Source organism: Mycteria americana, chromosome 4 (genome assembly GCF_035582795.1).
Source record: "Mycteria americana isolate JAX WOST 10 ecotype Jacksonville Zoo and Gardens chromosome 4, USCA_MyAme_1.0, whole genome shotgun sequence".
NCBI lineage: Eukaryota > Metazoa > Chordata > Aves > Ciconiiformes > Ciconiidae > Mycteria > Mycteria americana.
The window spans coordinates 20359665-20375498 of record NC_134368.1 but is presented as its reverse complement, the minus strand read 5'-3'; the positions used below and the strand labels follow the sequence as shown (position 1 = coordinate 20375498).

At 35.0% G+C, this 15834-nt stretch overlaps 1 protein-coding gene across 3 annotated transcripts in view; it reads left to right on the top strand.

The window, feature by feature from the left end:
• ADGRA3 (adhesion G protein-coupled receptor A3) overlaps positions 1-15834 on the top strand; it is a 59118-nt gene that overhangs the window by 20010 nt on the left and 23274 nt on the right. For all 3 annotated transcript variants that reach the window (XM_075499852.1, XM_075499853.1, XM_075499854.1), the window contains 6 exons: positions 3366-3437; positions 4755-4826; positions 5724-5795; positions 7395-7555; positions 8428-8641; positions 9628-9792. In XM_075499852.1, coding sequence (XP_075355967.1) covers positions 3366-3437; positions 4755-4826; positions 5724-5795; positions 7395-7555; positions 8428-8641; positions 9628-9792 — 756 coding nt within the window. The remainder of the gene's footprint in view (positions 1-3365; positions 3438-4754; positions 4827-5723; positions 5796-7394; positions 7556-8427; positions 8642-9627; positions 9793-15834) is intronic.

Genomic DNA, 15834 nt, shown 5'->3' with positions numbered 1-15834 from the left:
ATTTATTGGATCTGCTTGCATAAAATCTACACCCCACAGAGCTGTGGGAGGGATAGGCTGACTTTATGTAATGTTTAACCTATTTTTGTAATTTCTTTGTCTTCTTCCCCCATTTCCTTTTTGAAAAGGCATTTCATATAGTAAGACTCCATGGTAGCTAATGTGTTTCTTGTCCGATGTTCATTTTCAAGTTCTGCTCAGGAAGAAAAGATAGTTTATCCAATGGTAGTTGAGAGCACTAAATAATGTATACATGTCAGTATGTGTATATATATGCATTGTTTGTTTGTGCCTGCAGGATGCTTTAGGAATAATTAAGACAATCTTCATTGTGCTGAGACAGAAAGCAGTAAATTATAAGTAATATGTATTCATACATATGTCATTTTTGAGTATGTATATGTGCGCTTTTAAGTCATAGACAACTGGCCACTGAAACATTTTGTTATAAATTCTAATAAAATGAAAGGATTTTGTTTTTTACATGGCAAACCATAGTTACATTTAAGTATTTTTTTCATTAAGATATTTTTCTTATCTTAACAAGATAACATTAGGGGCAGTTGTCAGGGTCTTAAAAATATTTTTGCCTGTTGGTAAGTTGCTATTTGCCCACTTAATCATGGATTTGAAAAAGAGCTTTTCCAATTGGACATAAAATTCTTCATAATGAGAATGGTTAAATACATGGTGAAATTGGCATCCTTTGAGGTTTTCAGGACTTCACTGGACATAACAGCAGGGCAGTTGATCTGATTTAGTTGTGCTTTGATCCAGAAGCTGGACTACATGGGGAAGTTGTAATATTGCCCTAACTGAAACTGTCTTCTAATGGATTTCTTTTGGACAGAGTTTCTTTTATTTGGACAAATAAATATCTATAACTATATCCTGTTGGTTGAGCTTTGCCAAAAAAAAAAAAAAAAGAATAAAATCAGCAGCTGAGATGAGTAAATTCCTGTTGCTATAACTGAGTAGTTTGTATAAATGTATCTGTAAGTGTTAAAAACAACAAAAACTTTAAAGCCAAACACAACTCTCTAATGAGATTGTCTGCCCCACCTCCCTTTTATGTGAGAATCCTATCAGTCTGTTGGTTTAACCACAACTGTAATGTCTTCATTTAGAAACTGTCCTAGATATTGGAGTCCTGGCGGTTGCACCAGCCTGTGTATCAACATCTTTTACTGTTTCTGAAGAGCTGCCAGACATGTCAGCAATGTGTTAATTTTGAGGTCTTTAAATATCTCTTATATTTCAGTTTTCATCTGCTAATACTTTTTGATAGATGAATACATAGCTAGTGCTTACTAATGACTGCCACTGGGAGCGGGGAAAAAGCCCCAAACAGAGACTCCTCAACTGTTGTAGTTGCAGGTCGAGAAAATTCTAACACTTTGGGCGTTCAGGGTGTTTTTTAAAAATTACTTAAGTATGGTGGTTCATTAATGCTTTGCTATCTTATTTATAACATACAGAATATACATTGAATGACTTTTATGAAAACATGAAAATTGTTGGCATTTCTTTTTAAAAAGAATTTATTAATTCTAGTGTAATTATCCTTCTGGAACTGGTATTAAGACCTATGAAGGGTGGGGAAAAAGGCAAAAAATTACATAAAGAATATACTAGTCAGTTTTTATCAACTAATCTGACACAATGTATAAACAGGTTGTGGAAGTAGTAAAACTCTTGCTTTTAATTTTAAAATGATACTGTTTTTTTCCACTGAAGCAATAGGTTTAAGAAAGAGGTGTATCAGGGAGTATGCTTTGAATTTAAGTAATGAAATTAAAGATCACTGATGATCCAGACTGGTGGATTTCCAAGGCATGTTGTCAAGGTTTTTCTCCCTGAGTGTTTTGCACAGTGAGATTTTAAGTTTAAGTGGGAGTTACATGCTTTTAAACTGAAATTTAAAATATGAACATTAAGTATCATTTTTCTTCCCTGTCCCAATAAATAAGTGGTGATTAACATCTAGTATTCTCAGATTTGTCACGGTCTCAGTACTGGGTTTATAAGCCTGCTGAAAGAGGCTTAAAAACATTACAGTTCTTGAGGCTCCTGATACTGCTTTGGAAGTAGTTGGCAATCCCTGCCACTGTACAGAGCGAGAAACTAAAGTTAAGAGAAGTGTGTATATGTCATAGTTTTATTGAAAATTAATTTACTGTACTGCCAGGTAAATTTAAAGTATTTCAAGTATTGAAAATGTTTATTAGGTACAGTGTTGAAGTGTGATCCATGTGCCATGACACTGTCTTTTGTACCATGATTTGTTAATCTGGCTGCAGGAAATGCTATTGTGAAATCTTGGGATGAATTTATGTTTTCGCTCACGCGTATCTGTGTGATGGTAGATGTAATCCTCTTGTACTGTTCTCTTTCGGGCAGAATTATTAATGCTGTGGTAGATAGAGGAGATGTTTTTTCTACCTCTGCTTACTAAAACATTGCTTTTAATTGAAATTACTGATTTTCTTTTAAAATGCAGAATGTACACATATTACTAAGGAATGATAAATTTTCCGTATAGTAATAAATGCCTGTGAAGTTTCAGATAATAGTATAGTAAAAATCTTGGATGAATAAGGAGGTAGAAATAATTTTAGCATTCATGCAGTGATAAAGTTTGCTCAAAACTGTGTAGAGGCTGGCAGATGCTGTCTGTGACCTTTCAAATTAAGCTGTATCTGCAAAATATCACAAGTTAGGAGGTAAAACTCCTGTATCACTTGTACAATTAATAAAGCAGTTTAATGACATAGTTACTTTACATTTCTCCTTAAAATCTCGTATTCTGGAAACTTAAGATTTAAAAATCTGTGCTCTGAGTTTTTTCACCAGCTTTATTTGGCATTCTCAGCCAGGGCTTTGCTTTTGTGCCAGTAACATTGTGGAAAATTTCAATGCTGTGTCTTTGGTGTATTTTTAGGATCTTGTTTTGGTTCTTTTGGTAGATGTTGGGCATTACTAAAGTATTTTAAATTGTGTAGGCTGAAGAAGACAACACAGTGCTGAACAGTATTGCACTGTGTAATGAGCAAATGTTACACCCTGAGCAGCTGTAATCTATTTGGACACTGTGACAAAGTGTCTTTGACTCTACACCCTTTCATGTGATAGGAACTGATAGAATATTTAAAGAAATACACACACTGCTTATATTCCTCTTTCTAGTTAAAACACAGATTTTCAAATTCTGAAAGATACTATGTTAGAGAAAGTAGAAATGTGTTGTATGGGGTTTTGGGGCAGTTTTCATACAAGTGGAGACAAGTTAATTGTATCTTCGTGCATGTGTATCTGTTTCAAGGTGTAGTTTGTGATAAATGTGATGTCTTAATTTTTCTCCACAGGGATCTTAAGAACAACCTTATTAGTACTATAGATCCAGGAGCTTTTCTGGGGCTTTCATCTCTGAAAAGACTGTAAGTAGTATACCTAGCTAGTCAGTTTAAACAAAACAAAAAATCCCTGAGAGTAGAGTAAGTCTTAGGTTCTGGAAATGTAGACAGCAAAACTATTACATATTAAAAGTTGAATATGTATATGCTGTCTAAATTTATACACACACACATATATGAATGTATAAAAGTCTGCTTTCAGTCTTATGACTGAAGAACATCCCCTGCTTGTGGCTTGGCAGTCTCACTTATTCTTACTGACAGTCTTGTATTATTCCGCCCTTTTTGTAATTTGGTGACTTTAAACATCACTGGGTGAACGTTCATTCAGAGCTTTGATGCCATCAAGTCTAGTTTTGTTAAATGTTAAACTCATGATTCCCCCTCCCCCCCAAGGTCATAGTGGAACATAGTCCCTCACTATTAATACTACACTGAAGTTAGAGCGCTGTTAATGGTGCTTTACTGAAGGTTGTGCCAACATTCCCATTAACACTTTTTTTTTTTATTTATACCTTAGCTGTAAAAATTCTGTCCCAGATGAAACTTGAAAAACAAGACCTCAGCATGATGGCCCCTTTTTTTTTTTTTTTTGTTTTTTAAAACACTTCATATTTTTGGAATATTTGGGACAGCTTTTAAGTCTTAGTGGTTTCACTGCCACCCTCCCTGCCCCGCCCCCCTCGTCCCCCCGCCTTTAGTCAGCATACAGCTTTCCTTCTTAAATTTTTGTAGTATGTGTGTTCATTTGTCACTGATCAGATGATCTGGCTCGCTTGTTCGTAATTGCACTTTTGAAAAACCTTAAAAATAAAGCTGAAGGACCAATTCTGGACCATTACTACTTGTAAGCTTAATTTTTATTCCTTTAAGAACTTTTGGCAACTGAAGACATGCATTGTAAAGTATATAATATTTAAATAGTTATGTAAGTACAAATATAGAAGTTGTCCTATTTATGTACAATAAATGCATTAGTATAGGTGTCTCTGGCAGGTCAAAAAATTAAGTGATGTAGCACGTGATGAATATACTGTACAAATACGAGAATTTACTTTGTAGCGATGTAAGCCAAGCCTGTTCTAAGGGGATTTACTGGTAGGCTAGGCTCATTTAACTGTATATGGGCAAACCATTATTACTTTAGAAATGGAATAAGAACTTTGTGTGCATGTGTGTACACCCATATAACAGTGCCTTTTGGGTTTTGCTGAAAAAGACTAAATGTATATATGGTGCAATCTTACTCATAAATTTTAGTTGAAATACTTCTGTTTGCAGACTGTATGTCATTCGGAAATAAAACAGTTTGTTCTGATTTTTGCTTTTTCCTATTTATAGAGACTTAACTAATAACAGAATAGGCTGCCTGAATGCAGATATATTTAGAGGACTTGTAAATCTTATTAGATTGTAAGTATAATTTTGTTGTATATAATTTCAATTCTTAAGTTTTAGTCTTATGTAAGTTGACATTCTTTGTTTCAATAGGAGTAGTTTTAGTGTGTGCTTGGAAGAGATACAGTGTGGCTATGTTTGTGGCTTGTTACTCAGTAGCAAGCTTAAAAAAAAGGGGGGGGGGGGGAGGCGGGGGGCAACCAAAACCATGCTACTCGGTGCTCTGTCTGCTTTGCAACCATTTTCCAGTTTCTTAGCAGGTATAGCGGGGGGGAGGGTAGGAGGGGGGGGAAGTAGCAGACTGTACAAAATATTTTCCCTAGAAAAATATTTCGGGTTTATAGAATGTTTTAATATCTGTACCTTCTGCCATGGCATCAGTATGGTTGTTCTGCTGGCTTTCTTGCACGTTTTGTAGTTCTTCATTTATGTTAAGAAAATAACATGTAAGATTATGAAATGTTTCTTTGCCCTGGTTGTTTGCTTCTTACGCAGTGTTTTCACTGATGTAGAGGAAGCAGGATGTATAATATTTTAAAAAAATATTCTGCTAGATCAGGCATGCTTCTTACAGCACGTTAATAGCAACACATCAATTCCCTGTGAACAGGGAAGTTAATTTTAAACTTCTTGAAATGTGTACTCAACATGTGCTAGTTGTTGCTTTCCATCCATGTTCCCAGTCTTAACATTCTTCAGCTAAAAAAGAAGTATTGGTGAACAGTTTATTTTGGGATTTTTGCTAGGCTATAAGACCTGATTATTATTCTTACAGTCTTGTGAACTATGACAGAGTGTCATAATAGTATCTTGTAGGATTTAAAATAATGTTATCTTGAAGAGGAATTTTTTTTTATTTCAAATGTCAGTTGCTTGAGCATGAGTTCCAATCATGATACTTTTATTTCTTAGGAATCTTTCTGGAAATCTGTTTTCTACACTTACACAGGGAACATTTGATCATCTTGGTTCACTAAAGTCTCTGTAAGTACTTACTGCATCTAATCTTAATATGTATGATCACTTGTGTTCTTAACAAAAAACATTTTGTATACACTTGTTTTTACTACAGTTTTGCATTTTTATTTTTAAACCTCATAACAATGGTTTCTTTATCTGAATAACTGCATGGGAAATGTATGTACAGATATTTGGGTATTTATTTAACTTCCTTCAAAAGATGCTCAGTATTTGTTACATAGTTCTGAGAGAACAAAACTATACTGGCATCTGGGCTTCTGAAAGTTTTATTCTGTATGCATCATTTATTACTTTATATTAAATAAATAGTGTTTTACACCTTTTTTAACAAAGGGAACAAATACTTTTAAGAAAGGTCTTAGTCCTTGAAGAACAGTATAGTTTTGTTACATGTAACAGTGGGTACATCTCAACCTCATGTTATTTTTCTCTCCTTTAATTTCATGACAGTTGTAAACATGTGTAAGAAAGAAATAAATGAAAAAAATTATCAGTGCTGATGATTAGCTTGCATTTTTCCCTGGTAGTCATGACAGTTGGCTTAACTGTACTGGGGCTTTCTCAAAAGCTCTGACTTCTGGCTTTGACACCAAGTTAATTTCTTGTTTATAAAGGCAAATGTTTCTTTCCCTCCTCCAGCTTCTTTTATTGTTCATAAGTTGTTATTCCTGGTATTTTAATTGTGTACATAGAGGTTGCTGTCCAAGAACATCACAGGTCTGACAAGAGAACCTGAATATAACCATTGGTATTAAAAATGTGTGTGTCTGGAGGAATTCCTGTGAACAAAGACCAAATGGAGTTTCACAGGAATGTCGATTTAGTGTTTGAAGTGTTCTGCCTGTGATGTTGTGTTATCCTCTAGACATTTGCAAAAAGAACAATAAATTATGTTTTCACTAGAGGTAAAAAACAGTGTAGACAGAGATATGTTTTGATACATTTTTAACTGTTTCTAAACGGATCAAATACTTATCTTCTCTTAATTTAGCTCACTACAACAGACAGACACCTATGGGGGGGATTTGGTATGTCTTTTTAGTAGAAAGTATTAATTATACAGAGAAGACTTTATGAATCAATGAAAAGCTTTATATGATTTTCATATAAAGCAGAGTAAAACTATCATTAAAATTGCGTGAATAGTGAAAAGAGAAATAAGTGAGAGGCTATTTCTGTATTTCTGTTGATTTTACTGTTAAAGCATTTGATTGCTAAGTTGAGGCAATGAAGTGTGTTCTTAAGTTATGGTGATGCATATTCAAGCAATTCCTTGTTATTGCTCACTTAAATAAGGTAAACGTAAAAGAAGTAAGAAATTACTAGAAATTTTTTCATGTGCAGGTATTAGCTGCTCCTCATGTGTATGGAGAGGATTCCTTCCCTCTGGGAGTGTATACTTTTGTTCTCAGACCACAGCTTGCAGAGGATTAGAGTATCTTCCAATATGTAGTGGTAGGCAACTCCGCTGTATTCTGGGGTTTGACTGCTTGTTGTCTGTGTGTCTGTAACAATGAGAGGCATTGTACAGCTGTTGATGTCAAGCTTTCAGAACTTTGAGTGTTGCATTTTGTCACTGTGAATACCTATTTTGTGTTGCAGAGAATTTCAGACTGATTATCTTCTTTGTGATTGCAACATACTGTGGATGCATCAGTGGTTAAAAGAAAGAAATATAACTGTACGTGAAACTAAATGTGCCTATCCCAAGTCACTTCAGTCGCAGACGGTGACTGGTGTTAAGCAGGAACTTCTCACCTGTGGTAAGCACTCCTGACAACTGATACTTATTTTCTAACGCATTTCGTATTCTGTTAATATTAGTGAACAGACTTTTTTGCTATGTTTTTTTTCCCTGAAATTCAGCACTCGTGATTCTTTTTTGAAGGCTGATCTTTAGTAATGATTCAGTGTTGTTTGTTTTGGAAGTAAGTAATAACTAAATTGGTGATAGTGGATGTTAGTCTCTAGAAACTCAGGATGAGTAGCACTCTCTGGAGATAAACTCCTTTTTCCTGCTAATCCATGTTTTTCAGGGATTTTTACCTAAAATTCACAAGAGGAATCAGAAACTGATAATTTTTTCTGAAGTCTAGCTATCTGACTTCAGGTGCACAAATTATTCCAAGCCCAAGTTTCTGAAGTTAAATGGTCTTCATTTCATGACTTACTTTCCTACATGGTGATTCTGTTGTTGATTAGCCTTGTTGTGATGAAACCATGACCAACTTGCTTAACTTCTTTGTTGTATTAGAGTTATTATGTCTGTCAAAATAATAAAAGATATGTGTTTATGATTTTGAAATATTAATAGTGAAAAATTGTAAAGAAATAAAATGCATAAATATATTTTTCATTCAAGTTTATATTTTTCACTCTTTTGGATGTGGGCTAGCAAAAGATTTTTGAAATGTATTACATTAAAGGAATACACATTTTAAAAAAGAATATCATGAGAATTTGTGTTTTTCAGTATCTGATGCATCAAATGTAGGTTTTATATAAATCTTGGAAGATGCAGCTTACAAGGAGCTTATATCAATAATTGATACTCAGTGTATTTTTCTCCTCTTTCAAAAATTATGTATATAACAGATTCTTGCTATTAATTGTGCTTTTATTTCTTGAATTCTAGAACCACCGCTTGAATTACCATCTTTCTATATGACTCCATCTCACCGTCAGGTTGTCTTTGAGGGAGATAGTCTACCCTTCCAATGTATGGCTTCGTATATTGATCAAGACATGCAAGTCTTGTGGTATCAGGATGGAAAGATAGTGGAAACTGATGAGTCCCAGGGTATTTTTGTTGAAAAAAACATGATTCATAACTGCTCACTGATTGCAAGGTGAATCCATAAAGAGAAAATGTATTTCCCACTCACTTTCTGTTCTGATTTATTGACTATTTCCATAACCAGTAAGGCCCTCTCATATCCTTGCTGAGTGAACATACATAGACAGAAACTTCCCAAGCAGGGAAGTAGTCTGTAACTTCACACATCTCTTAAATTACCTGGGTTTGGTCACTGTTGCTAACTATCAAGTTTGAGGAGGGAGGTCTAAAGATTTGATTAGTCTAACCCACCTGCTTAAAACAGGGGTTTAGCTAGAGCAGATTGCCCAGGACTGCTGCTGTTGGGTTTTAATTATCTCCAAGGATTACCCAATGCAGTTAATGTAAAATACGTTTGTGATAGGTTACATTTGTTCTCTTGGAACATTAAAATTATGAAAACAAGGCATTTAAGTGGGCTACTCATGGATTCTTTCCTCTTCCTTTTGAGGACACCACAGTTAATAATATTGAAGTTCTTCAGCAGAGATCTAGCAGTATAATTTATTCTGCCTGCAGCAGATTTTTGACTCATTCAGCATCTACAGAGTGGTTATATATCTTGTAATTGTATTAGTAAATAGGGCTTCTGACTTTATCACAAATTATGCATTTGGGAAGTTATTTTAGTTTGGCCTTTCTGGAACAACTATAAAAATTTCTGTTGAAGAGCAATGATAACAGTTGGGGAATTTGGACTTCTCATCTCTTCTTTCTGAAGTCAAAGAACATTTTCCCGTGACTGTTCTTTTTCTTTCCTACCTTGGCAAAATTGAGAGCTAGAAGAATAGTAAATATTTCTCTGTTAATTACAGTTAATTACAGTACATTGATTCATAGATAGCTCTGGTTTTGTAAGATCACCCATAGTTGTACGTAATTGGTTGTTTCTTCCATTGTCTTTCTGTACTTTATTCATCTTTTGGTAAAAGCTTATATCAATTTTATTGCAAGACTGTTGGGTTTTATTGGTTTTATTTGTTTGTTTTATCTTTCCAGTGCACTGACAATCTCAAACATTCAGGCTGGCTCCACAGGAAACTGGGGTTGTCATGTACAAACCAGGCGTGGGAATAACACAAGGACAGTAGACATTGTGGTGCTAGAAAGTTCTGCGCAGTACTGCCCTCCAGAGAGGGTTGTGAACAATAAAGGGGATTTCAGGTTGGTAACCTCAATTTTTTTTTCAGAGAAAAGAAAAGTCCATTTAATTTTATTTTTAACAAAGGTATTATGCTTTAAAGGCACCTATGTGGATGTTCATTTGTAAATGGCACGTAATAGATTTTTAACTGTTCTAAATTAGTATGCATTGAAAGAAGTGCACACAAATACACCATGAAATGATAAACTTTGAGCCTGTTAACTTACATATTTGGAAGAGATGGAAAGTAAGCTATGATATATGAAATATATAAATGAAATTATTGGAATAGAGTAAAACTTTGTAGGTGATCTGTAAGTTAGAGTTGGACTGCATGCTGATGGGAGGGTTTCCACCAGGTTATCATTCTGTTTTTAAAACCCTCCTGCTGCTATATGACAAAAACACTACATAAGAAACATGTAATATAGGTTGTTTGTTCCCTCGCCCCATGAGTATTAGAGTAAATAGTATGAATGGTGCTTCCTTTTAATGATTGTTGGGACTGTAGTGGTAGCTCTGATGTTCCATTGTGTTGGATATTGCAGAGTATTTTATCTTTTGTTCTTACCTCTTCACCTGTTTTCCCTTTTCTGATCTTTCTGCTGCTGGTCACTCTAACAACACGTTACTCCTGGAGGTGCCAGCTGTAACAGATAGCTTCTGTATAGATTCTCTGTATGTAAGGTAATTCCCTTTATAACTACTCTGTGTTGTACCTCCCTGCAGTAACTCCTACTGAGAATTAGTATATGTCATAGCATATGTTTTCACTACGGTTTGTAGGGCTTCTTAATGTTGTAATAACTGCTTTTACCCACTCATTTATTTTCACTTTTCTTATGCTGCTTGGCTATGTTGATCTTCTGCTTCATCTTTTGTTTACATTTATAAACTTTTCTTCCTTTCCCTGTGTACATTAGAGTTCTTCAAAGTCATCTTCTTTCTATACAGCTAATCTAAGAGCATAGATCTTTTATTTTAAGAAATGAAAAGTAAGTTAAAGCATGTTGCTGGGACATAGTTTTTGGGAGAGAAGACAAACTTTCAAGTGCAGAAGGCCTTCTCCAGTTGTAGCAAAAATTCAGGTAAACTCCTGGCTGAGAGCATTTGTTCTGAGTTCGTCTTCATGTTCATCAGTTGGACAATTTGAGAAGAAGGGTAGCTGGTGTCTGAGTATGAGGAACTATTAGTGAGGGAAGTAGTGTTAAGATCGCTTGCTGCACAGAGACAATTTGGAACTACTGAAGAGCTTCACTTTCACATTGTAAGGAATTATTTATATAAGAAACTTTGTGCATATCCTCTTTTTACACTGTGGTGGTTTCAACTGTAGGGATGAGCATTACATTAGAAAATGAGAACTTCCTGCTTAAGATAAAAGGTGAAGAAAGTCAAACAGATGCATGCTGTATTCATCAAAGAACACATCTATTTAAATCACTTATGCATTTTTTTTTTAATGATACAAGTGTGAATCGTTCTTCTTTGATTTGCCATTAGAGGTGAAAACAGATGGTAAAGGCTTATTTCAAAGTGTTTTCCATTAAATTAACCTGTGCTGTTCAGTGACTGTTCAGTGTAATAGGATTTACCCCCTCTGGAATTCAGTAGAAAGAAATAAGATTTCAGGAAATGTTCAGCTTATCAAAAAGTTCACTATGTCTGGTTTTACTATAACAGACTTCCATTTGTAGTTTAGGTAGAGTAATAATAAAGAGTAATTTTTCACCTTTGAGACCATATGGAAATAAGGCTTTGACTAGTGAGAAAATGGTTCTGAGCAGATGGCTGTAAATGATCCTAGGTGAATTTGATTTTATAGTTTTTTAGTTGGAACGGGTTAGTCATTTTAGCTTGGAAGCTGTTTCAAAACTGGCATCTAGATTTTTATCCCTTCAGAGATGGGATAGAAAAGTGTAGCAGAGGAGGACGTTTGTCTTCGGTGCCTTTGGCTCAGTAATAGTAGTTTAGCATGAGTCTATAAAAATTAGGCAAAAACTGTCTTCGTCATGGAATCTTTTTTTTTAAATTTGGATATTATTTTAAGTCTTACTCGGATAATATCCCTGAATATGTTACAATCTGTGATTAAATTTAAAATACAGTTTGCATGTTAAAATGTAACCTAGTGCTTCTGCTTCAGTAAAGCCTTCAACTGTTGTGTTTAGAATAATTTTATGCTGGTAGTTGATAGAATTCTTTCTTAAATATAAGAATTATCCTTTTGAAAACTGTTACTGGGTGTAATTAATCTTAAAACTGTAATTGTCATGCTGAATTTAGAGAATTACTAAGATGTAATAAGAAAAAAATATTAGACTACCTGTAAGCTAATGAAATTATGATATAAAAACTCATTGTAACTGAAAGTTATTGTTGGTTTAAAGAAATGAATGCTTTCAAAACAGAATTAATATGCATGAAGAGAAGGATTCTTTTATAATCTCATGGTCTGGCTTTTTTTTCCTGAAATGAAATTACAGTACTTAAATGTAAATGAACCATCTTTCCCTCACAGCTGTCTACTCTCATGTATATGTGATAAATTTTGAGCACCTAATTATAAACAGTGATGAAATAAGAGTGTTAATACAGTCCAAATTTGCATTTCTGCTAGCAGTTGGGTAAACTGTGAAAGATATTCAAGCTTAGGCTCATAAGAAATTTAAGAATGCAGCCAAACTTACGTAGCCTTTGTTTGCATGATGAGAATTTCATGTCATTAGTCACCTGTTGAGCCTTGCTGGACGGATGTCCTCTCTGGCTTCATGGAAAGTGGAGAGTGCCTCATCAGCTCATCTCATGCAGGTATTGGGAGGAAACAGTTCATGGTTGAGAATGGTCCAGGTTAACATTCGCTTAGCGAAAATAGGGAATAAGGGAAGTGTAGTCACAGCTGGAATCAGTTCCCCTATCTCATTCACCACTGGGCTGTAAAGAAACTTGTACTCACACAAGGAGTATTGTGAATGGGAGAGGAAAGAGGGTAAGGGACACTGTTCCCCATGAAGCTCTTCTCTTAGTGACACTGCACATTTGTGGTGGTTTTGTGTATGTGAAATTATGGCAGAAAGCTGAGAGTTTTAAATTGCCCACCTTTTATGTCTGGTTTAGTAGAAAGCTTTCAAAATCATTAGATGAATAATATATTAGTTTTATTAGTAAAATGTTTCTGTAGATACCTAAATTTGTTGTAAAGGTAGCATAGACTATATGACTGTCTGGCATTGCTAGTATTCTTTTGAGAAGATCACGGTAAATGATGATAAAATGCTGTGGAGGGAGATGAATGAAAAGTAAATGCAGTAGAAATAAAGGGACAGTAACAAAAGGGAAAGAGATGGATAAAAAATAGAGGAAGTGGAGAGAAGAACTGGGAGAGAAGGCAAATAATCTTGCGTTAATCCAATAACCTTTGAAGTAGTGTTAGACACTGAAACTGTCACTTTTTTCCATTTGATGGCTACAGAAGTTCCTGAAGATCTATACGTAGCTTAGAAATTATATTTATTTAAAAACATAGTAATTAAAGCTCTCCTGAAAAACTTGTTTTTCATTTAAGTCCTAGTGCTTCACTCTGGCTTCTCTTTTTCTAATTCTTTAGCACTAGGTGTGAATAGTGAGGAAAGGAATGGCACATGCCATTTGTCAGTGAAAATATTTGTCTTGGAGGTTGTGTCATACAACATCTGTCAGGACCGCAGAGTTTAAATTATTCTAAGGCCATGTGGCACTCAGTCTGTAAGGTGATACATTCAGTCAAAACTGAGCTGACCACACTTTAAAATGCTTTGGAAAAATACAACTTTTAGAAAACTGTCTATAAAGACAGAGACAGATATCCCTTTCAAAGTGGCATCTTTGATGTGGAAACTTAATACTAAAATTTCAGTGTTGATAAAATTGTTTTGGAAATGATGTTTTGGCACTCCGGTGTCAGTGTTTCTGGAAACCTGACCGTCTGCATTCTGGAAGCTGAGGTTTGGGTGTATTATGCAAGGTATTTGTGGGCCTGCATGTCTTATGCCAGCTGTGCCAGCTGATTCGTTAGTTGTCCTCATCTGCCTGTTTTCTTTTTGGCTTCATTCTCTGAAGGCTCATTATGTATTGATAAGAAGTAGGAGCATAGAAGTAGCTCATCTTTGTACTTGTTTTTCCCCAGTCTGTGTTGATCAGACTTTGTTTTAATTTGTCCGCACAGAAATTTCAGAGACTTAGGTAAGTTTACATGTATTGTATCCCCTTATCCCTTCCTCCCTTCCCAGCAGATCCATAACTTGCGCTGTCCATGATCAGAGTTGGCCAGATATGATCCAAAGTGATGTTTTTGTTAGCTTGCTAGGGTGCATGTAATGTTGCACTAAGGTCACTACTTGGATTGCAGCAATTCACAAAGGCTGTTGTGATTTTTCTAAGGAAGATTTTTGTCCTTTCTGCTGGCGTTTCTTCTATACAGGAGAAAAGACGGTAAATAATTTACATTACCATTGCAGAATCTATACCTGTTCTTTGAATTAATTTACAGTCTCTAAAATACCTGTATATAATTTCTGGCTTTTAAAAACTGTGCTTATTCTTTTTTAATTTTTTCTTCTTTCTTTTAATCACCTCCATTGCCACCAATTCTGGTTGTTCAGAATATCACCCTTTTGATAAAGGTTGAATGGTGACACTTCTGTTAATTTCTTGAAGTGGCTGCTGAGGCTCTGAATACAAGTGTATGCATATTCTCTAGGCTGGATGAATCTCTGATACCCAAATAATCTTCTGTCTCTTCTAGTATTCAGATACTATGGCGATGGTCATAATAATAAGTCTCCATTTCTTAACTAAATGATGTCACTACAATATGGAGAATGATTTGTAATGCCAAAGCTGTTATAAAAGGTAGTAAAATTTAAGCCTTTGTTTTCTATTTTGGTTGGTTGTAATTATTGTCTAGTCTTTTCCATTGGATTCCTTACTGACTTTGAATTCTTTTATGGTCGTTGCCATGACCTGTGCATTTTAAGGATGCCACCAGCAGCTATCTTCGAGTTGCTTGTTGCCCAAACCTAAGTAATCTTTGCCAAAATGGCCAGAAGTAAGAGTTTTTCTTCAATTACTGAACATGCCGAAATTGTTCTGTTGGAGCTGATTAGGAATAAACAGGAATTTGAGATAGAGAAGACTTTCAGTATACCCCAAAAGGTTAATCTCTTGCATCATTTAATATAATTGAAAAGTGTAGCCTTTTGCCTTGGGTCCATCCCTGGAGTTATTCTCTTCTTTGAGAAAGAACTGTGATAAATCCCAGTGTCTTCAGTAAGAGAACTTACTTAACTGATGAATAAGGAAGGAAAATAGAGCTGACTTGTTCAATTTCTCTGCTTTGGCAATATTACTTAAATTTTAATTTCCTGAGATGGTGTATTCTTCAAGGTGTTTATTCCACCCTCCTGCAAAACACAGAACTTTTTTTTTTTTTTTTTTTTTTTTTTCAAATATAGATATGTTCTTAGCATCTCTTAATTTAGACGATAGTAGTGACTGAATGGCTGTTTACTGAAATGCAGTCTAGATATAAAAGCAAACTTTAAATCACAGTGTAATCTAACCGAATTTTTTGTTTGACCTTTTCAATTTTTGGAGACAACTGCTTTGTGCAAGGCCTTTTGAAATACTTAAAACTGAGAAAAAGTATGTTAGCTCTTAAGGCTGTTCAAGGAGCTTGACTGAATTATGGTACAGAAAGCCTGAGATGATCAAATGAAGTGCGCTCTTGCTCTCGGTTTTAGTTAAACCTTATATGTTGGGTTGTTGGATTTGAGATACTTGGTATTCTGCAATTTAGGTATGTATGCTTTTTGCTTTTAAACTTTAAATATTCGTGTTCTGAATGATAAAATACTGCTTATGCATATCTTAACAGGGGAGAGGGCCGGAAGCAGGGGCAGGCAGACTGGCTGGTATTCCTTGTCCCTGTCCTTCTCTCTTCTCAGCATTGCAGCTTAATTCAGGCATAGTTCCCTTCTATTCTTATATTTCCTTTGAATCAGTTCTGATCTCATGAATGATCA